Source organism: Podarcis gaigeae (genome assembly GCF_964106915.1).
Source record: "Podarcis gaigeae genome assembly, chromosome: 2".
Lineage (NCBI taxonomy): Eukaryota > Metazoa > Chordata > Lepidosauria > Squamata > Lacertidae > Podarcis > Podarcis gaigeae.
Genome location: NC_139679.1, coordinates 84119509 through 84143508, shown reverse-complemented (window position 1 = coordinate 84143508; position 24000 = coordinate 84119509). Strand labels below are relative to the sequence as shown.

The 24000-nt window shown below is 40.9% G+C and overlaps 1 protein-coding gene across 1 annotated transcript in view; it reads left to right on the top strand.

Moving 5' to 3' along the window:
* DNAH12 (dynein axonemal heavy chain 12) overlaps window positions 1-24000 on the top strand; it is a 101108-nt gene that overhangs the window by 39970 nt on the left and 37138 nt on the right. Inside the window, exons 27-42 of the mRNA XM_083727093.1 lie at window positions 1885-2124; window positions 3017-3262; window positions 5075-5194; window positions 6920-7029; window positions 7682-7865; window positions 8654-8794; window positions 10254-10337; window positions 10428-10616; window positions 11577-11696; window positions 12743-12931; window positions 15100-15251; window positions 16455-16593; window positions 18883-19049; window positions 19391-19646; window positions 20734-21033; window positions 22973-23151. Coding sequence (XP_083583219.1) covers window positions 1885-2124; window positions 3017-3262; window positions 5075-5194; window positions 6920-7029; window positions 7682-7865; window positions 8654-8794; window positions 10254-10337; window positions 10428-10616; window positions 11577-11696; window positions 12743-12931; window positions 15100-15251; window positions 16455-16593; window positions 18883-19049; window positions 19391-19646; window positions 20734-21033; window positions 22973-23151 — 2816 coding nt within the window. The remainder of the gene's footprint in view (window positions 1-1884; window positions 2125-3016; window positions 3263-5074; window positions 5195-6919; window positions 7030-7681; window positions 7866-8653; window positions 8795-10253; window positions 10338-10427; window positions 10617-11576; window positions 11697-12742; window positions 12932-15099; window positions 15252-16454; window positions 16594-18882; window positions 19050-19390; window positions 19647-20733; window positions 21034-22972; window positions 23152-24000) is intronic.

Genomic DNA, 24000 nt, shown 5'->3' with positions numbered 1-24000 from the left:
TCAGCACCTCCCTGAAAGACGACATGACCCTTGTATCAAAAGTGTTCGCAAGGTCACGTGTCAGGTCCTTGTCAGGGTGGCGCCGCTGTGCAAAAGCCTGCACATCTTTCCACTTCTGGCAAATGTCCCTCAGTTCTTTGGAGGACAGCCGTTCCTCAGTTGCTTCCTCCTATTCCAGCGAGGCCTGCTCCTGCGCAGCCTCTGCCTGCAGTTCGACCAGCTCCTGGGTGGTCAGCTCGTGGTCGTGCTCCTCCACCAGCTCGCTGACGTCCTCCTCTGTGACCTCCAGGCCCATGGTCCTCCCCAAGGAAACAATGTCCTGCAACTTGGCCTCCTCCTGAGTGATGAAAGTCCTTTTGGGCATCCTCTTCCAAAACAGCCTGGTCTCGTCGCAGTTGAAGACCTGCTGTGGAACATAGCCCTCCATCGTCACAACCTTCAGGAACTCCGCTGCAAAGTCTTCAGCCGCAGGAACATCAGAACTGGCAGTCTCTCCATGCCTGACCACGCTGTGGATTCCAGATCTCGTCTTGAACCAGTCAAACCAGCCTCTGCTTGCCTTGAAGACTTCTGGCTCGCCTGAGGTTCCTGGCTGTTGCCGGACGAGGTCTGCTTGCAAGGCCTTGGCCTTCTCACAAATGACGACCTCAGTCACTGTGTCCCCTGCATGCTGCTTCTCTTCTAACCAGATGAGCAGCAACTTCTCCACCTCCTCCAGAACAGCTTCACGATCCTGGTGACTCCCTTGGCTACATCAGTCGCAAGAATCTTCTCCCTCATCTTCAGGATGGTCCCGATGCTCGATGGATTCCTCCCATACTCCCTGGCGAGGTCTGTCACACGCATTCCACCGCCGTGCTTCCGGATGATCTCCTTCTTCATTTCCAGCGTAACCTTCTCCTTCTTCCTCTCACTGGCCTCTGCAGCAGCAGTCTTCTTGGGCCCCATGGCAGCACAGCTCCTACCTTCGCAAACCCAAACAAAAAAAAAAACAGTGCTTCACATCCAAAAAATTCAAAAGCACCAAACCTCCTAGAAAACACACAAGCTTCCAGATTCTTGCAAACCCCTTATCAGCTATTCCCCTAGCCACCCACCACACAGAAATCCAAACCCAGAAATCTTTTTTTTTTAACAACAGCAGAGTGCCCCAACGGTCATAAAAATGCAGAAAAAACACACACAAGCTTCCAGATTCTTGCAAACCCCTCCCCAACACCAAGTCCTTGAATTCCAAACACCCCAACCCAAAATCCAAAACCCCCCAAAAAAGTTTTAAAAGATTAACTTACCAAATGGCTGCAAAAGAAGTTTTGGAAAAGCTTCAAAAATCACCAAAGTCTTCAAAAACCTCAAAGAAGGCTACCACACCGCGTGCTATGAGTTGCTCCTCAAAGTCAAGTCGCAACTGCACCTCTTCAAGCAATGCACCCTGGGTATTAATGGTTTTAAGAAAAAGGAAACAAACTTGCAAGACGTTTTCATCTTGCGAAGCAAGCCCATAGGGAAATTCATCTTGCGAAGCAACTCAAAAACGAAAAACTCTTTCGTCTTGCAAGTTTTTTGTCTTACGAGGCATTCGTCTTGCGAGGTACCACTGTATTTATTAAGTTACCAGTAGTTGATCAGGAGGACTACTGCCATGATAGCTGTAAAGGGGAAAAAATTCCTGCTTCTCCACAGAAATAATTTCCTGTACATAGTCTAAGCAAGCAACAATTATATAGAGGCACCCCAATTTGTTCATTTGCCTAATACAACTAAATTTGATGAGGCTGGAAGAATAGTAGTAAACAAATGTTCCCAAGGCATCACAATACTCGTTTTTACATCTTCGAACTATTGCTTAGTTATACAATGCCTGGCTTACCATTTTGTTTCTAGTTTTTCAAGGGGTTGGCTTCTTCAGGTGCTTGGGCCTGCTTTGATGAATTCAATCGCATTGAGTTGGAAGTCCTGTCTGTAGTAGCTCAGCAGATCCTTTGCATCCAGAGGGCTATACAGCTGAAGCTGGAGACGTTTAATTTCGAAGGGACTGAACTGAAGCTGAACCCCAACTGCTTTGTTGCTATTACTATGAATCCAGGTTATGCAGGGCGCTCTGAACTGCCGGACAATCTCAAGGTAAAATAGTGAAAGAAAAACCATGTTAACTGAGAGTCATTTCAGATAATACTTTTAAAAGCATGATTTCTCTAAGAATTGTTTTAAGATCTATGCATACTTCTAAACTCCTTTCAGGAGTGAGACTACTGCTGGCTGAGCTGTCCGAAGGCAAGGTGAGCAGGGTGGGGTGAGGGGGGAGCCTTTAAAATAAGAGTTTGTCTTACACCACCCTTTTTCAAGTGTAACGTCTGCTGGATTGCTAGGTCATGTGACTGAGCTGAATCAGTTTTGAATAGGAGTAAACCTATCCCTACCCCATGTTCCTGCCAAGCTCCACCACTCCTCCAGAATGTCCCCTTCTCATGACTGAGCTGGCTGAGTCCCAGTTGGGCCAGGATGGAGAACTGAGATACTCTGGCATATGTCTGAGCTGGGATGAGGGATTTTAGTCAGTGTAGCCCCAGCTGAGCCACAAACCTGCCTATTCCACACTCTGCACATCTCAGCGGATTTTGGGTTTGGCTTGCTCTCTATGCATGGCATATAAGTGGTGGTCAAATAGTAGCTTTCTTGCTCTGGATATTCTTGGAAAAAACAGCTCAGTAGGTTTTTTGTATGGTTCAGCTTGGATGGCAAGTCCTTTCTTCTTTAATATGAGGGTGCTTAGCAGCTATGAAATAAAGTTTCCAGGACAATTGTATGAAAATTCATTAAACGTTTGTGGAAGTGTTTTTTTGTTGTTGAAGTGAAAGACAGATGTATAAATAAGCATACTAGTGCCACTGAAAAAATATAGCCTTGAGGGGGACAGAATTGCCATACTTTCTTTCCCCCCCAATTTGTTCATATATTTTATTTTTCAATTTTTGAATTTTTTTAACAATCATACTTTCCTTGATGTGCCTTTTAGGTCCTCTTCCGAACTGTTGCCATGATGGTTCCTAACTATGCTCTCATTGCTGAAATCTCTCTCTATTCATATGGGTTTCTGAATGCTAAACCTTTATCAGTGAAGATAGTAATGACCTACAGATTGTGCTCGGAACAGCTTTCATCTCAGTTCCATTATGACTATGGTATGCGTGCAGTCAAAGCAGTGCTGATAGCTGCTGGCAATCTAAAACTGAAATTCCCTTTTGAAAATGAAGATATACTGGTAAGTGGCACATTATTAACTTGACTTTAGAAACAGTCATTAGTTCTCAAATGGACTTAAGAGCATTTTAGTATCTTGCTGTTTTATCCCATTCCAGTAACATTGGTGTAATTTTTCCATGTATGAAATTTAGAAGATCAGCTAGCAGATGTCTTTGTAGTTCAGTGGTCTAAAGCAGTTCAGTTCAGTGATGTCAGTACACAATGGACTCCTGTATGACCAGTGAGGGGTGCAAAATGAGGAGAGGGGGGAGCCTGAGGAGAGTCCCAGGGGCCACATTCAGCCCCTGGGTCTGATGTTCCCCACCCAATTTAAATGAATATTTTTTTGTGATGAATTATAAATAAAGTCAAGAACAGTACAGATGTACCTTGGTTTTCAAACAGCCTAATTCTCAAACGTTTTGGCTCCCAAAAGATCAAAACTTGGAAGTGACTGTTCCAGTTTTTGAATCTTATTTATAATTCATCACAAAATTGGTAGGGCTTCCGTGGCTTCCAGTTGGCTGCAGGACCTTCCTGCAGCCATTCAGAAGCCCCACTTTGGTTTTCAAACATTTTGGAAGTTAAACAGACTTCCGGAACGGATTCTGTTCAACTTCCAAGGTACGACTGTACTAGAAATACTACAAGGAGTCTTGTGTGTCCTTAAAGACTGACAGTTACATTGTGCCATAAGTTTTCATGTACTAGACTCTCAGAGTACCCCAAAATTATACACGTAAGGACTTTCCCCAGCAGTTGTAATACCAGCAGCAAGTGGGGGAGAAAGGTACTCCTTGGAAAAGCACAAGTGTTTTATGTGGCTTTGAACAATATTTGCTTTGTCACCTATAGTGTTCTCCCAGGCTGCTTAAGCAATCTGTGATCAACATAGAGATCAGCAAAATCCTCAGATGGATTGCAAGTGTTAGGTATACTGATTCAACATAACTAACACTTACAAAGCCCTTTCAGTCTAGAGGTCATAGAAGTGGTTTCCCATACCCATTATAGGAATGAGTAATGTTTCCCTTTCCCAGGCCTGTATCAAGATGGGGGAGCAAGTGAAGGCACATGCCCCAGGTGGCAGGTTAGGGGGCAGCAAAGCAGTGTATTGCTGGGTAGACCCGGCCAGAATAAAAGGAGTCACTGAGCATGCCTGTGCCTCTTCCCTCCCTGGTGACGATGTGCTGTGGCTGGCTACAGCCTAAACATCTCTTCTAATAAGCAGAAGTTCCATTTATTAGAAGGGGGAGGCTATAGAAAGGCCTACCTCCTTGCTCACCCCAGGAAGAAGAAGGTGAGAAGCTGCTTCGTCAGAGGGAGATGAAGGGAAAAAATGCTCTCCTTTGTTGTGCTGTCACTTCTGCCACCAAGAGAAGGAAGCCTGCATAGGCCATGAAGGGGGAACAAACATTCCACTTTGTGACTTTCCCATGCTGGCACTGCCACCAAGAGAAGGAATTGTGTGTAGGCATTCTTCTCTTGGTGGTGCCAGTGGTAGTAAGAGGAAGACATGAACATGCAAAGGAGGAGAGTAGCAGTAAAGACTTTTGCCTTCCCAAAGCTAGTTATGTAGATCCAGCACTGCCCTATCCTCCCTCACCCCAACTAATTTCTCTTTCTTGGAGACAAGTTTTGATTCATGTTAGGATTGTATTGATTTAACTTAGCAATGTGGTTAATTATCAGCTTGAAAGAAAAATAGTCGTAGGAGACACAGTGCAGTTGATGGAACTTTGTTTTTATTGCTGAGCAGCTTAATATTTGTGATATAAACTAGAACATTATTTCTGTCCAACTCTGCTGCTGTTTCTCTTCCTTTGTTCAGCTCCTTCGATCAATCAAAGATGTAAATGAACCTAAGTTTTTGTCACATGACATACCTCTGTTTATGGGCATTACAAGTGATTTATTCCCTGGTATTAAGCTTCCTGAAGCTGACTACAATGTGAGTACATTTTTAGTGTATTGTTCTCCAGTAATTCTTTCAGTATTTGACAGTTTTAGCTCATGTGGTTGTCTGTTTCTAACCGAATGATGTGCCGTGTCTATTTTTTAAGTGGACTGTTTTCAAAAAACGTCAGTTCACCCAGTCTTACCATGAACCCAAAGTTTGCTTCAGAACTTGATGTGTTTGCTTATTTTATTTTCTCACATTTATATTCAGCTGCTCTTCAATCATGGAATCCAATGTAGCACACCTGTGGTTCCCAGATGGTCAACCATTAAGGAATTGATCAGAGTCAGACCTGCACAGCTTTAGCAAGGTGGTAGCCTCAAGTACCTTCAGACACTACTCTAGGACCAATTCTCTGTTTGTAGAAGCCCCCCAGCATTTGTAATAGATAGCAAAAAGGCTTCATCCTTTTGCAGTCTTTCAGTATCTACTTTAGGCTGCACTGCTACATATGTTGTTCTTTAGTTGTTTAGTCGTGTCCTACTTTTTGTCACCCCATGGACCAGAGCGCGCCAGGCACTTCTGTCTTCCACTGCCTCCCGCAGTTTAGTCAACTCATGCTGGTAGCTTCAAGAACACTGTCCAACCATCTCATCCTCTGTCGTCCCCTTCTCCTTGTGCCCTCAATCTTTCCCAGCATCAGGGTCTTTTCCAGGGAGTCTTCTCTTCTCATGAGGTGGCCCAAGTATTGGAGCCTTCGCTTCAGGATTGGTCCTTCCAGCGAGCACTCAGGGTTGATTTCCTTCAGGGTGGATCAGTTTGAACTTTTTGCAGTCTGTGGGACTCTCAATAGTCCCCTCCAGCACCACAATTCAAAAGCATAAATTCTTCGGCGATCAGCCTTTTTTATGGTCCAGCTCTCACTTCCATACATCACTACTGGGAAAACCATAGCTTTAACGATACAGATTTTTTGTTAGCAAGGTCTCTACTTTTTAAGATGCTGTGTAGGTTGTCATCGCTTTTCTCCCAAGAAGCAGGCATCTTTTAATTTCTACATACACTTACCTACAAATAATCCTCACTGAATTCAGTGGGTCTTATTTATGAGTAGATGTGCATGGGATTGCACTGCTAGTAATCCTAACATCCATCTCATTCCTACTAGGATTATCTTCCTTGTCAAGTAACTTGTCACAAACGTCCCTCAAGATTTTCTTCAGCTTCCAGCTGCCACTGCCTCATGTCATTTAAAAAGAAGGTCCCCAGTCTAATGTTGGCAGTCTCAATATACATACATGTGCCCTATACATACCTGTTTAGAAATAAGTCTCTTTACTGTATTTTCAATTGCGCTTACTCCAAGGTGTGTACAGAATTGCAGTTCCTATGATTCTGCTCAGTTTTAAGGTGCTCACAGAGCTCCTTTCATTCTTATTTCTTCATTCAAAGTCTTTGTTTCTTAACTTGGTAACTATATATAGTACCATTCTTTTTGGTTCTATGACAACATAGCAAAAATCTGTTCATTTCTGTAAATGCATAATTTCACCTTGTTTTGATGTTTGTTGAATTCAGATGACCATTCTCTAGCCTAGCTAAACTCAGCTGAAACACCTAATTGACAATTTGAGGTATATGAGTTGCATTTTAAGAAAATTAAGGAAAACTGAATGTTAATCTTTTTTTCAAATGAAAAGTGTGTTTGTGTACATGTGCAAATGCATACAAGAAAGGAGAAATAGCTGAGATTTACCTTTTAAAATTGTATTCCAGGATTTTCTGGAATGTGCAAATGAATGCTGTAAAGCACACAATGTTCAGCCTGTTAAAGTTTTTCTAGAAAAGATGATACAGACCTATGAAATGATGATAGTTAGACATGGGTAAGTATAATTATGATAAATAATATTCATAGGTATGGGGTTCAGAAAATGGCAACCAACCTGATCAAAGGGATAGAACAACTCACGTATGAGGAAATGTTGCAGCATTTGGGACTTTTTAGTTTAGAGAAAAGGCAAATAAGAGGTGACATGATAGCGAAGATAAGAAAGTTATACATGGCATGGAGAAAGTATACTTCTATCCTTCTTGGTTGACCGTGCAACCAAGTTCTTCATGGAGAACTTGATTGTACAGCTGATCCCTGCAGAAAGTAGGGTTGAATTCACAGCTATGGGTGGTGAGTTGAACACTGCTGGTTTGGCTGCATGACTGAGTTCCCTTTAGGAAAATCAGTTACACCACTGATCCCTGAAGAAAGCAGCTTTGCAGACCTACCATTGGCCAAAGTCCTTTGTCCCATGGTTCCCAAGCAGAGCTGGTCTGGTTAAGTTGACATAGTTTCCCTTATAGCAGGGTAAAGAAAACTCACTGTATTTTTTGCCACCTCATTCCTTACCTTTCTATAGCTTTTACAAGGAGCTGAATGTTCTAGCTTTTGCAATAATAAGCAGTTAAATGTATGTTCATGTTTAGTCATGAGACTTCTTGGCAAAAAAGGAAAATACTAAATAACAACTTTTTATTTATCAGTTTTATGCTTGTAGGTGAGCCTTTTGCCGGGAAGACCAAAGTTTTGCATGTGTTAGCAGATACACTTTCCCTTATGAATGAACGTGGGTATGGGGACGAAGAAAAGGTAGTTCACAGAACTGTGAATCCCAAAGCTATTACTATGGGACAACTTTTTGGAAGATTTGATCCAGTATCTCATGAGGTAAGTTAATCACAAAATAGAGCGGAGGAGCGGGACGCGGGTGGCGCTGTGGGTTAAATCACAGAGTCTAGGAATTGCCGATCAGAAGGTCGGCAGTTCGAATCCCTGCAACGGGGTGAGCTCCTGTTGCTCAGTCCCTGCTCCTGCCAACCTAGCAGTTCGAAAGCATGTCAGAGTGCAAGTAGATAAATAGGTACTGCTCCAGCGGTAAGGTAAACGGCGTTTCTGTGCGCTGCTCTGGTTCACCAGAAGCGGCTTAGTCATGCTGGCCACATGACCCGGAAGCTGTACGCCGGCTCCCTCGGCCAATAAAGCAAGATGAGCGCCGCAACCCCAGAGTCAGCCACAACTGGACTTAACTGTCAAGGGTCTTTTACCTTTACCTTTTTAGAGCGGAGGAGCAGGGAGAAATAAAAAGTACCTTACAGTAATGAACGATATAAGTCCTTGGGTGAGGTGTGAAGGGTTGGGGTTGGCAGTGGGGAGGGGAGGTGGCATTGTGAACAGTGTGGGCAGGGACAGCAATCCTTAGCATGAATACATATTCATACAAATAAAGGTAGTATTTTTGCACATTCTCCACCTAGCTCATATTAATGGTAATATATCTACGTTTTATTCTAAAGTGTGTCCAGAAAACAATTTAAGCTTAGCTTTTTCCTAGATGTTTATTTGCTTAGGTTTTGTCCATTCAGTAGAACAGATTACCATATTCAAATGATTTACACAATTGGGTTCTGTTGAATGCTTCCTTCAAATTTTAAAAGGTCTTTTTTCACTTATTTTAGTGGACAGATGGCATAGTTGCCAACACTTTTCGAGAATTTGCTTTAACTGAGACACCTGATCGCAAATGGGTTGTTTTTGATGGTCCTATTGATACCCTTTGGATAGAGAGCATGAACACTGTGTTGGATGACAACAAAAAGGTAATGTCTGAGTAATCCAAATACATCAGGCAATTGTAAAATTGTTCAAGTGTATTGAGATAAAACAGGTTGAGAAGTTACTCATTGAGCCTTGGCCCCAAATAGCTAGCTCTTTGTGTAACTACAGCACAAATGACATCACAGGTGCATATTGTGTTTGCTGGCTTTTAAAGAAGAAACACAGGAAAGAGGAAACTGGAAAGAGTGCCAGTAGCAGAGCTGATATATAAGCAATCAGGTCTTTTGTCAAATCAGTCTAAAATTCATTCCATATCATACACATCTAATGTTATCATCATCATCATCATCATCATCATCATTATTTCTAGCACTCATGTTTGTATTTTTGAGAGGCACTTTGTTTTCTAACCTTGTAGTACCAGATTTAACAATAAGTGCAAGTAGGAGCCAGCTTAGGATGCGGATGGCACTGTGGTCTAAACCACTGAGCATCTTGGGCTTGCCGATCAGATAGTTGGAGGTTCGAATCCCCACGATGGGGTGAGCTCCTGTTGCTCGGTCCCAGCTCCTGCCAACCTAGCAGTTCGAAAGCATGCCAAAAAGTGCAAGTAGATAAATAGGTATCGCTCCGGCAGGAAGGTAAACGGCATTTCCGTGTGCTGCTTTGGTTTCGGTGTTCCGTTGCACCAGAAGCGGCTTAGTCATGCTGGCCACATGAACCAGAAAAACTGTCTGCGGACAAATGGCGGCTCCCTCGGCCTGTAAAGCGAGATGAGCGCCATAACCCCAGAGTCATCTGCAACTGGACTTAACTGTCAGGGGTCCTTTACCTTTAGAAGCCAGCTTACTTGAGCCAGTCAGCACACACACTCTTGGAAACCAGTCAACTACTAGGTTTTCTTAATTTGGGGTGGGGGGGTGTCATCGTAAAACTAATATGCTTTAAAAACTTCTCTCCCAAAATTTCTCAGGACCCTGTGGCACTATAACTGACTAAATGCCAGGTTTTGTAAGTAGCAGAAAAAATAGCTTAAAAAGAGCCATACAGAACCAATGGATGCATATATATCCAGTATTTGGTACAATCTGCAGTCTTATATCCAAATCCAATTATGATTTCAGTATTTTAGGGCTTATTTTCTATCGCAAAGACTCAGTCATGCAACAGTTTCTGAGCTGCATTAAATCTGAACTTGGTACTTCCTCTTTCATTAAATAATTGTTCAGAGGAACTATAGTTTTAGATAGGATACTAAGCATCTAAAAACAACAACAGCAATACAGTGATAGTGGAGCAGAGCAATGGGCCAAAACTGGATATTAATAAGTTAGCATTTTTCCAAATTTGATTATATAAGATCCTGATTATCGAAGATCCTTACATTTCGATAAATGAGATAAGTCACAATACCTGAAAGAAGCTGGGTTGCTTCTGGTGCATAAAATTTACAGCAGTCTAAAACTGGGTGTGGGTTTTGTTTTTTGTTTTTGTTCTTAGCTTTGTTTGATGAGTGGAGAAATCATTCAAATGTCCCCTCAGATGAGCCTCATCTTTGAAGCTATGGATCTGTCTCAGGCTTCGGTATGTTAAAGGCAAGTTCAAATAATTCACAGGACTTGAAATTGGAGACATAATGAAATTTTAAGAGAGATAAATATTATTATCCTGCAGCCTGCTACAGTCAGTCGTTGTGGAATGATTTATTTGGAGCCTTTACAGCTGGGCTGGTTGCCACTTGTAACATCTTGGTTGAGCACACTTCCTGAACCTCTGGACCAAAAGGAGTATCAAGAACTTTTTGAAGATCTCTTTAATTGGATAGTACCACCAGCATTAAGAATGCGTCAAAAAAAATGCAAAGTAGGTTGTTCTAAAAATAATAGCTTAGTATGTCTATTGTTAAGTACATGGGTTGGATCTACAGGGTTGTTTTTGTTTGTTTGTTTGTTAAAGGTGTTAAGAGTTGATAGGAGACTGTAATGCTAACCCTCAGCTTCCAGAGTTCTCACTGTGACAGGCAGGGATCCTGCCAGCAAAGATACTCATGGAGGAATCTCAGTTCTCCCTCAGTGATTCCTTTCCACAGCCTTTGTCTGGAATAAATTCCTATCTCCATTAAGGCTCAGGCAGTGATGGAGTGATTGATAAGGCATCCCTTGAGACCAAATTGAATTTCCTCCTTTGGTTCTCTGAACTGTATCAAGTTAGTTTACAGATCTTTTAGAAGGGTACTGGCTGGTACCTCTCTGAAGAGGATCCCGACTAATCCAAAATGAAAATTGAAGTGTAGGTGGGTTACCATGAGGCAAGACACAGCAATAAAAGCAAGAACCTTTACTGAACTACATAACTGGGAAACAGGGGCAAAGCAACTGCTTATATACATTCTTGAAAACCACTGAATACATAACAAAATAGTAAACACAGTTTTCAGGCAAAGAAACAGAGAGAAAGTAGAAGCATAGAAGGGGTCTAGCTAAAGCCTAGACAGGAGAAAGAAATAATCCACTGTTGATGGAATTGGCTCAGGGTAAATAAAGAAATGTTCACTCTTACCATAGTGAAATCTATTGTAAAACATGTTAACTGAGGTGAAGGAATTAATGTTGAACGAAGACAACTTCAGTTGGTTTGTTGTAGTATTTTTAGTAAGTATTTTGTGATCTTTATCAAGTCTATACGGAACACACACACAAATATTAATCAGTACACATTTTAAAAACAAAAGATTATTGACTGAAATGTTCTATAACTGATTAAGTTCATGAGGCATTCATATATATATATATATATATATTAAAAAATCTTTTACTTTTATAGGAGCTGGTTCCCACCAGCAATAGCAATAATGTGGTTTCTCTCATTCGGCTTATTGAAATGTTGCTTAGTGACGCAGTGGAGAAGGAGCCTACCAGTCCGCACATCCGCAAATGGATTATGGTTGGTCTGATGTTTTTATCTTTTCACTTATTTGAGCAAACTGTTTGAGTTATTTCACCCCACTTGAACTGGATTCATATTTAGTAGCGTAGCTGGCGGGGGTGGGGTGCACCCCTGACAGCACTTACCTTGGAGGTGGCGCACTAGAGCCCAAGGTGACATGGAAGTCCAGGAGCCCCAGAGCCCGGCACACTGCTCCCAAAAGCAGTGCGGCCCGGGGCTGGGCTTGCAGCATTCTGGGCTGCTGTATCTCTCCCAGCCACCAGAGGGCAGCCAAGAAGGACACAACTGGCACCCACCCGCCACCTCCCACTTCAGCTGAAGGGTGCCCTGCAAGAACATGGTGGCTCAGGCCTACGCTGCTTTTGCAGGCAGCACTGGCGCACACACACCACTTCCCCCTCAGCTGCCCTCCAGGTGGAGGGTGCTGGGACACAGTTCCAGCAGTGCGCCCTGCCCTACCAGCTTGCTCTGCCCCCATGGGCAGTGTGAACATCTGCCCCAGGAACCCCAGCGGCTTCCTATGCCACTGTCCATAATTGACATGAGTTATGTTTCTCTCACAAGATTCTCATGCTGGAGGAAGGAGTAGAGGTGTGTTTTGCTGGTTCTTTCTCCTCTCTACACCCTGAAAAGCTGCTGCAACTGTGGACCTTCTGGAACAGCCTATGGTGTGGTGCTTGGGGCTGCAGTGGGAAGGTAGAATCTGCAAAATTGCCTTCAGTTAGCAGGTTGCCTTCATTGGCTCTCAGGGCGTTCCACAAAATGACAAGAGCCCTTCTGTTCACAGAAGGGCAAATCTAGATCCAGCCTGCAAGAGATTCTGAAATGGGTAGCTTATGGGTAAACAGACGTACAATTGCAGTCACCATAAGTTTATTAAGTAAGTCCCACTAAGTTCAATATCCAGAAAACTGGCTGGAAGATTGCATCCTCAAAATATTCTTTTTGCTATATAAATAGTATAACTTTAAAGCCTTTCAGGTGAGATTTGCCATGATTACATTGTCGTCCTCATAATTTCTTTCTCTTTTTAAAAATGGAAGGGTTGTTTTGCTTTTGCCACGGTCTGGTCCATTGGTGGAACCTGTGATGGTGATGGTCGGGTTCTGTTTGACGCCTTTATGAGGGATATTATAGGAGGGAAGATGGACGAACATCCGATGCCTGCAGCTGTGGGGAAATGGGAGCATCCGTTTGAAGAGAGAGGCTTGGTGTATGATTTCATGTTTGAGGTATGAAAAAAATTATATAATGATTAACAGATATTTGAATTTCTTAAATATTTCATTAGGAATGAATAGCTGTTGAAAGCCATAGAATTTGAAAACATGAAGCTGCGTTATACACCTATATATGGTACATCCACAAAAGCTTTGCTTTCAAATATGGGCATAGCCAGGATTTACTTTAGGAGGGGCAGTCTATGTTTGTGGGTGGAACAGAACTGATTTATCTGCAATGCAATTGGTCAGTTAAGTATTTTTATTCATTTATTTGATCGGGGGGGGGGGGAGCTGCCCCCCGCCCGGCTTTGCCCATGCCTTCAAATGGTTTTACATTACAGTGGTGCCTCGCAAGACGAAAATAATTCGTTCCGCGAATCTCTTCGTCTAGCGGTTTTTTTGTCTTGCGAAGCACGGCCATTAGCGGATTTGCGGATTAGCGCTATTAACATCTTAGCGGCTATTAGCGGCTTAGCGGCTTAGAAAAAGGGGGGGAAAGGGTAAAAACTCGCAAGACTTGCAAGACGTTTTTGTCTTGCGAAGCAAGCCCATAGGGAATTTCGTCTTGCGAAGCGCCTCGAAAAACGGAAAACTCTGTCATCTAGTGAGTTTTTCATCTTGTGAGGCATTCGTCTTGCGGGGCACCACTGTACCTGGGAACTGCATGACACATACAGTTGGAAATACTGTATGGTATCTGTACATTCCCACTGTTTGCATTAAAAGCAGTTAGAAGAGGGCTCATGGATTTGATACATGGGCCTCTTGATCTGCAGTTTCCTTAACACTGAAATATGTATGTATGTTTATGTTTATATATATATATAAACAGGACCGAATAATAGGAGCAAGGTTGCTGAATTATGTGCCTGAATAATTACTGCTGTGTTGAATACGTGTTAAATAAACCTAATAAATTGCTAAAATATCACTTACATTTATTTTTAAATAGATATTTTGCAAAAAGGACTAAAAGTGCATTGCTGCTGCCGCCTCCTACAAGAAACCCAATGAGACAGGAGAGAAACAAAAGAAAACTCTGTTCCTCTTCTTTCCCTTCCTCCTTGATTTTGTAATATGCAATAATGAGGAATGGCTACAAATAGAGTGTGGAGACAATAGATGTACCTTTCCCTTTTTGTTTTGTAACACAAAAAGCCTAAATAAAAACTTTTTTTTAAAAAAAAAGTCAGCTTGCAAGGCGGAGGCTTTATCTTCTTTCCTTCCTTTTCTCTGCAGAGATAAGAAAGGAAAGGTTTTTGGAAGTAGCACAAGCACTAGTTTGCTGCTTCTTCCAAAAACTGAAGAGAACGAGACTTCTCATCCTTTTCTTCACAGAGAAAAAAGGGCATTTACTCCTCCCAACTGGGTTTTTGCAAGGAAGCTGCAGTGAGGCCAAAGCTCAGTTTGAAAAAGTGAAAACACATTTCTTTTCCTCTTTGGGGACAGATGAATTTATTATTTATTAATTCATTGCATTTGTATCCCACCCTTTTTCCTCCTTGGAGCTCAAGGCAGTAGACAAAGTTCTGTTCCCCATTTTAGCCTCACAGCAACCCTGCAAGATAAGTTAGGGTTAGGCTGTGAGAGTAAGTGTCTGGCCCAAGGTCACCTAGGGAGTTTCATGTGGATTTGAATCCTAGTCTCTTCCAGCTCCTAGTCCAACACTCCAACTGATACGCCATTGTGCTTTATGACAAGTAAGGCTTTTTATATAAACACAGCTGTGCACACCATATGTAGGAGCAAGAAAGAGAGTGAGCTTATTGAGCCCCAGTACTAAATATTATTACTTGTTAGGAAATTCAAAAATACCTTGCAATTTACCCTAAATATGTAGCAAATTATATTTTTTTAAAAATTCATTTTTATTAAATTTTGCACTTTAACAATCCAATCAAATCACATTAAATATTCCAGATTATACATATACATATCAAATAATCTGAATATTATGCCAAATTATAATTTTATAATAGGACTTCCCATGCTTCAAGTTTGGAGGGTACAATGTTATACATCTATAATGCTGATAATTTTGAAACAATTGCTTTGAGATTCAATTAAATGTTTTAAAACAACTAACTGCTAAAAGCATCAAGTTCTAGTGAAACTATTTTGTATATATTTTGTCAGTACCGTATCTTTTGCAAAACTATTTCTGCATTTCTTCTTAGATGAAAGGCAAGGGCCGTTGGATGCATTGGAATGAAGCCATTAAAAGCATCAATTATAATGATAAAAATCTTAAGGTTCAAGACATTATAGTCCCAACAATGGACACTGTGAGATATACCTATTTGATGGAATTGTGCATTAAATATGGAAAGTAAGAAAAATTGCTTCCTATAATAGTGAAAATATTTTCATTGTTCATGAGATCATACTTGTCAGGGAAGAGACCAGGCCTGAAAATACTATTCTAATAATGTTATTAATACTCCAAGAAATACTCTAAGAAATAAAACCCCCAGAAAAACAGTCCTCTTAGATTTGTGTCCAGCTGGGGTTTTTGTGTGCTTCTTAAGTTTCCATAATAATAAATTGGGGGGTTAATTCTGAGAATGGTCATCAAGAAGTAGGGTGCTAAGTTTCTTTGAATTGTTCCCAACTGCACTTTTTAGTATGTATATTCCAGCTCAAAGCCATGACTCTTGCCAAGAATTATGTGAAAACTTTCCCATTTGCTGAAATAAATGGTTGAAGCTAACTGCATGCTCTGTGCATATTTAACCCCGGTTTAATGTTGGGGCTTAAATGCACTGATCCATCTTATTCAAGCTGTGCAGGCTACTTGGGATCCCTGCTGATACACACACACACACACACACACACACACACACACACACACACATCAGACAAATTGGGTCATTATAAGATGTGGAATAATTGGATGGCTCAAACTGGATTTTGAGAAACAGTAAAAAAAGAAGTGCTGGATGAACATGTTTGTGGAGAGTTTCATGATTTGTTTGCCACCACCAAAAAGGCCCTCTCTGATAGCCTGACCTCCAAAGTGGAAGTATCCAGGTTCATTTGAGGGGAAAACAGCCCTTTGGATACCACTGTTTATGGCTTTAAAGGTAAACTATCACTTTGTATTGTGTCTCAAAACTAAGTGACACTAGTTAAGAGTTTAGAAACATTAATCTACACTAGTCTGGTCTTAGAAATATTCTTTATAATTTTATAATTCTTAGTTATAAACTCTGAAATACTTACTGTTCATATAAAAAAACTTGAGTTGTGAATAAAATTATGGGGACCAACTCTGTAATATAATTCAGGAATTGTAGCTAAGAGTCTTTTGCCTAACATGTACTTCTACATCCCATTTTATTTATAGTTGTTCTCTTACATTTCTGTGATATTAGCTATATATTCATGGAAAGAGAAAAATGTCATATGTTTATAAATTGCTGTAAAAATGCTACCATCAACAGTCTTTATTTGCTGATAATTATGTTTAATTTCCAAACAATATGTATACACTAATGAGAAACTAATACAAATATATGAATTTCTTTCCAAGACCGCTGCTTTTTGTGGGACCAACAGGTACTGGAAAATCTGTATATGTGAAGGACAAGCTAATGAACCATGTAGAAAAGAATCTCTACTTTCCATTCTTTGTTAATTTTTCTGCTCGAACCAGTGCCAACCAGACTCAGGTTGGTAAAAATAAACAGCAGTGTCGCTAGGTATTTTAAAGATCTTGTGCATTAAGCCAATGACACAAATTGGCCTCTGGGGTAAATTAAGATGGTGAGTTGCTGGAGTTCTATAGGCCCTGCATTTTACATGACACTCCACCATGCAAGTATTTAATTAAAAGGGGGAGGGGAGAGGCAGGAGATTTAGTCTCGGTGTAGAAGATCCCAGGGCTTGAGCATATAACATTAAATAAATATAAGAGGTACATGTCATGTGATTAGGGTATTTTGGCACCCCTCTGAGAAACAATGGAGTGCACATCTGGGGTGAAGAAGCACTGGGACATGAACCTGCACAGTGTGTATGGAGGTCTTGGGCTGCCCAGATGAAAAGACCCCCCTCTTGGCCACACTGATGTGGTCCAAAGGAAAGCAGAGCAATATGCCTGGCACCAGTTTGGCTGCAGGAGTTGCCAGAAGGCGCTATCCAACCATGTTAGAAGACTACCATCTGAATTTCTTTACAGTTTACTCCCTAGCCCAGACATCCCCAAACTCAGCCCTCCAGATGTTTTGGGACTACAACTCCCATCATCCCTAGCTAACAGGACCAGTGGTCAAGGATGATGGGAATTGTAGTCTGAAAACATCTGGAGGGCTGAATATGGGGATGCCTGCTCTAGCCCTTTCTTCTCTTGAAGTTGTCCCACAAGGCAGCAGAGGTTTAGAATCAGAGTTTTTCTTCTCCTAGATGGGTTACCTTCCCAGGTTGATGAGCCCCATCTGCCACTCATTCCCCTACAGCATGTGCAAAAGCTGCCTTCTTGACCATTGGACCCACTATTAGTCTCATCTACTCAATTTACTGAAGCCGGTCTTTCACATGTCAAGAAAACATTTTTTTCAGATGGAGACTCACCAGTAGAATAGCATTTTACCTTTGCTCAAAAACCTTTTGGGGAGTTTTACCACTTCATATGAAGTAAAATATATTAGCTTTTCAGTTACAAATAGGTAGCCGTGTTGGTCTGCCATAGTCAAAACAAAAAATTCCTTCCAGTAGCACCTTAAAGACCAACTAAGTTAGTTCTAGGTATGAGCTTTCGTGTGCATGCACACTTCTTCAGATGGTATCTGAAGAAGTGTGCATGCACACAAAAGCTCATACCTAGAACTAACTTAGTTGGTCTTTTAGGTGCTACTGGAAGGAATTTTTTGTTTTAGCTTTTCAGGTTGGATTATTCTTATAACCACCATTTTTTTAATCAATAAAAATTCATTAGGATGGATCTGTGCAAGCTACATTCACAAGCAGGTAATGGGTCACTTCAGTCAATCAATTAATAAACCTTTAGTGGCATACATAGAAAACAGGAATATGTGGGTTAATGGGCCACTTGAAAACAATAATTCCCCCCTTTCACTGTTTTTAAGCTTGAATATTTGCACAGCTGTTTAAGTCCTAGGGTTTTATTAAATCAAGCAGTGAAAGTCTTTTCAAGAAGCACATGGAAAACATTTTCAGAAAAAAATGACAAATAGGGACAAACTGAAACTCCTTACTGCTTTTGATGCAAATGGGCCCTCAGGCAGTTTACAACTGCATATTTCATTATATAATAAAATTGTAAGGCTGTTGTCATGCTGCAGTTTGTATGGCTGTCAGCAAGCGGCCACGGCAACTCCTGTGTGACAACAGACCAGCAGGCAGACAAGCTAACAAGCATGGTTGTGGAGTAGGTAGCCCAAGTGAACTGTTCAAAAGAGGAGAAGGAGGTACTTCGGAAGTGCCTCTCTCTTATTAAATATGACTGGAGAAGCACTTAACAGAGGATGGTGCTTCAGAAAGCACCAAACCTTGGCTTTTGGTTAAGCTTTGGCAATGTGATGTGAGAGTAAAAAGGACTCTTTAGAAGCCCTGACATTCACAGTTTTGGTAAGCCAAAGTTTAATGTATCACGTGAATGCAGTCAATATAAATTAATAGAATAAACTTACCTTTAGACATACCTGTATTTATTATAGAATACATGCTAGAATTTGATGGATTGGATCCAGAGAAAAGCATGGATAACAAGCTGGCAGAAGCTGATTTTCCTGCTCCCTTCTCTCTCCAATAGATCCCACAAGATTCCCCTGAGGGTTGCTGAATGGGGTGGGATGATGAACAAACTTCTGCGAGTGGGAGGCAGTGAAGAAGTCGGCTTTCACCAGCCCCATTATGCACACTTTCCTCTGGAAACAACACTGACTGTTCTTTTGAATGAGCTGGTTTGTTAAGAAATATGTCCTGCTTTTGAATTTTAGAACATTATCATGGCCAGACTCGACAAGAGACGGAAAGGAATATTTGGCCCACCTATGGGAAAGAAGTGTATAATCTTTGTGGATGACATGAATATGCCTGCATTAGAACAGTATGGAGCACAGCCTCCTATTGAACTTCTGAGACAGTTTTTTGACCACGGCATCTGGTAACTATTCCGACTAAATTATTTTTATGTACATAGTTAAAAGAAAAGTGTCATTTTTATCAGTTTGTTTTTATGCCAAAACTTTATTTGTAAGTCCCAGACTACTGATATTCAGAGTGTCCATCTCTAATTTTCATCTTCATCTAAGGTTCTTTTGTTGTTCTTGCTGAAATTAGTCATAAAAGTAAAGGAGGTATCCTATGTTAATGTAATGTGTTCATATACCGTAATTATTGCTGCAGAATACAAACCCCATGATACTGTACATGAGAGATTTCCAAGTGCAGAAGTACTGTTCTATTTATAATTGTCTGATGATCATACTTCCATTTCTTTTGAAGGTATGACCTAAAAGATACAAATAAAATTGTATTAGTTGAAATACAGTTGATGGCTGCCATGGGTCCACCAGGGGGTGGAAGGAATCCAGTCACACCTCGTTTTCTGAGACACTTCAACATTTGCACGATTAATACCTTTAGTGATGAAACAATGGTCCGGATTTTCTCTACTGTTGTATCTTTCTACCTCAGAGCAAATGAATTTATCCCAGAATACTTCACAGTTGGAAACCAAATTGTCAGTGGCACTATGGAGGTACGATGCCAATATATACACTACATTTCTGGTTTACCTGCACAGGCAGAATATATAGGTGACTTCCAGGCGGGTCAGAGGGTCTCAAAGGCATATCAGTTCTGAAAGGCACGTAGCTGGTGTGTTTTTTTAAAAGAAAGGCACATGAAAAGGCTTCTGAAATTAAGATTTCAGAGGGCAGTTCAGATATTAGACATGTGTATGTCTACACGTGCAATTAAAACTCCTTTTCTTGACTCAAAGTGCTTTTTACTGTTACAGATTAATTAGCCTAACTATGGACTAACCATTTAAGGATGGTTAGTCCATAGTTAAGGATGGTTAGTCAATCTATCTGCCTATTCCTGGCTAGTTTCCAAGGGGGAATAGTTTCTAATGCTTTGCTACTTTCTCCTTTAGTTTGTTCTTCATGTTTCTGCTGCCAGTGGAAGGATCGCAAGGCAGTCTGACCTCTCTAGGAAGGGAATGCCAATGTCTGGGAGCAACCACTGAGAATCCCTTCTCTTCCCCACCCACCAAATCTGCCTGTGAGGGTGGAGGGAATGAGAGAATGGCCTCCCCAGAATATCTCAGAACCTGGGCAGGTTCATATGGGAGAATATAGTCCATCAGATAGCCTAGCATGAAGCCATTATGACGACTGCTTACCTTCTATAGTTCAATCTGCAATACTGATATTGTTCAACTTAATGCCATGTAGTATTATTCAGTTCTTCATATATTATACACAGCTATAGAGGCTCCAGTACTGACATTTCGGCTGTTTTCTGGCATCAATCTTGCAGCAATTTAAGGATGTGTCAGCATAGAGGATATTCAGGAATCTGATGCTCTTATTCAGCATCCAGTCTTCTGTGGTCCTTCCCTTTCATTGTAGCTCATTTATGGTCAGTGTGGACATTGTCCCAAGTGCAGAGCAACAACAATGCAGTTTTTCTTAGATTCTGCATTCACATTTTTTCAGGGAAATATTCTACATGTACTAAACCAAGAGTGCAAGAAACATCTGTGTGCCCTAAGTATGAAAAGTGTTTAAGTACAAAACTTAATTTAAATAGTTTTGTTAATTTTTCTTTCAATCTTCAAGGTATATAAGAAGGCCATGGACAACCTGTTACCAACACCCGCCAAATCCCATTATACATTCAATCTGCGTGACTTTGCACGAGTTATCCTAGGCTGCTTGCTCATCAAGAAGGATTCAGTTGTAAACAAGCATACAATGGTGCGTCTTTTTGTACATGAAGTATTTCGAGTATTTTATGACCGCCTTGTGGATGACACTGATAGAGCTTGGCTGTTCAAACTAATGAAGGATATTGTGAAAGAACATTTCAAAGAATCATTTGATGCAGTGTTTTCACATCTGAGACAAGGAAATGCACCAGTGAGTATTCATATTGTTTATTACAAGATGATCACTCTCTTTTTCTCTCCCATATTCATGCCTATTTCTGCCTGACTAGTTTTATTAGAACCAGAGCAAAACCATACCGCCTTGTATCATTCCATGTGCAAAAAGCAATCTTGTCTATTGGGGATTAGGAAAACACTGATATTATTTATGTACATATAGATACATAAAGTATCTCAATTGCTGTAAATAAGTCTAGCAATTCAGGATGTAACACTGGATAAGTAACGCTAACAGACAGACACACTGCTGAGCTGACATGCATTTGTCACAGATATAGTCAAGGCACTGCGCCGTTGTCATAGCAACTGACTTGGCTAAGCTTGCATCTGTGATTATTTCACCTATGGGGTGATTTATGCTACTGAAGGAAATTAACTCCTGCTCATGTCCAGTTATTTCAACAAAACACACACACACACAAAACACACACAATTATAAAATAATAGATGTTTTGGTTGACACAAATAAATAAGTAAATAAATATATTTATTTGAGACCATATGTGTCCCATATATTTATATTACCAAAACATCACAGCTGGGTTGCCTCTGCCCATGAGGCCAGATGCAAAATGTCAACGACTGAAACAGCAAATATATATAATTGTATAATGTTAAGAAAACAAAACAAAAAAATGAAAAGAGGAATAACTGCTATTGTGAATGTGCCGTTTGCTTTTTCTGTATATATTTAAGACTGATGCCTCTTACAATTTGATACGGTTACTGAGAACCCAAATGGGTTGGGTTTTGACTCCCCTCATGTGACGGAGGCAGGAGAGCAATGAACTCTGGGAGGCAGGCTCAGTCCCCTTCAGTTTTTTCTCTCCTGCCTGACGGATCAGGTCGTTTTCTCCCAGCTCTCTCTGATCTTCTCTGTCAGCTAAGTGGTTTTACCTTTAACAGTACTTCATTTCTACTCCTTTTCAGTTCCCTCCTATATCCTTTCATTTTATAGTATTGTGTACATGTCCGTTTTCAAACTTTACTCGTTTCTTTTCTGATCTCCGCTCAGGAAAAACAACAACAAAGAAACAAACCTTTCCCATTTAGGTCCTACTTTCACTTTCCTTCCCATTCCCTTGCTTCCTCTAATTGACTGCAGGCAAGGTTTTTATTATTATTATTTATTTTATTTTGGATCCCTAAGGTGCCAACGGTTTTTTTCTCCAAAGTGACTGTCGGCCTCTGCAACTGTCCTCTGCCATCACTGGCTCCTTAGCAACGGTTGCCACCACATTCCAATTGGGTTACAATTTCTCTCTCTCTCTCTCTCTCCTGTGGATAGCATTTGTGCACTCCAATTGAGGATTGGAAGTGTGTTTTAGTCCACAAATGCTTCTGCTACAATAAATATTCTAGTTTTTAAAAGGCGCCTATGTTATAACGGGGCCTTTATTACCTTCTTAAAATAGGTTGTTAAGACATTTGGATTTGATATCCTGCTTTATCACCACCTGAAGGAGTCTCAAAGCAGCTAACTTTCTCCTTCCTCCCCCCAAACAAACACACTCTGAGGTGAGTGGGACTGAGAGACTTCAGAAAAGTGTGACTAGCCCAAGGTCACCCAGCAGCTGCATGTGGAGGAGCGGGGAAGTGAACCCCATTCACCAGATTACGAGACTACCGCTCTTAACCACTACACCACACTGGCTTCTTATTTGTTTATTGCATTTGTATCCTATCTTTTTCTCCAAGGCACCCACGGTGGCTTGCATAGTTCTTTCCCTACTCATTTAAGCTCCACAACAACCCTGTGAGGTAGGTTAGGCTGAGTGGCAGTGACTAGCCCAAGGTCACCCAGTAAGCTTCATGGCTGAGTGGGGATTTGAACCCTGGCCTCCCAGGCCCAAGTCTGATACTCTAACTGCTCTGTTGTAGACTATATTCTCTTTATTTTCTGCCAATAGGTAACTGAGGAAGATATGAGAAATCTGTTGTTTGGAGACTACATGAATCCAGATCTTGAAGGAGATGAAAGACTTTACTTTGAAATTCCAAGTGTACAAATGTTTAGTGATGTTGTGGATTTGTGTTTGGATGAATATAACCAAACTCATAAAACAAGAATGAACCTAGTAATTTTCAGGTGCATACTTTATTTATTTATAATGATTTATGTGGTACTTTGTCTTAGGGTTTGTATAGATTATTTCTCTTTAGAACTGTGGTATCTGGGGCTGCTTCTTAGGGTGCTTCCACACAGAATTTTACTTAAGATGATCCAGGCAGAACTTAATCAACTGACTTGTTGATTCTCACCAACTATTTGTACAACCTGCTGAAACATGTCAGCTGTTTCAAAAAGGCCACAGCTGGTGGTATACACATGCATTACTGTGAAAAGTCTTAGTAAATATCCTCTCAAATATCCACAGTGTGTTTGCTTTAAATTTAAATGCACCTGAGGAGACACTTACTCCTACAACTTATAAGGTGACAGCAGTCTTTCATGATTTGGCCAAAAAGTCTTAATCCAGAGTAGTAGTATTAGTAGTAACAACAGCAACAACAATTTATTACTTATACCCTACCCATCTGGCTGGGTTTCCCCAGCCACTTTAGCAGCTTCCAACGGGGGATTAAAAATACATTAAAGCACCGGTCATTAAAAACTTCCCTAAACAAGGCTGCCTTCAGATGTCTTCTAAACGTCAGATAGTAGAGAGAGAGTAGTGAAACTCCCTTCCATGCTCCCTAAGGTCATACAGTCTGAATCGGATAGCCCAGTGAAATATAATAAGTCAATGCCATATTTCAAATCCAGACAGAAAAGTTGTTGAGTTTTTTGAGCTTTTTTAATTTTTGCCCAAACTTTTAAGGAAATTTGCACTTCCGACAGAGAAGTCAGATTTTCCTGGACATAAAGGTGATTTCCTCCCGGACAATAATAAATACTTAACTAACTGAGATTCTGCCCCCTCCCCCCCCAACATAA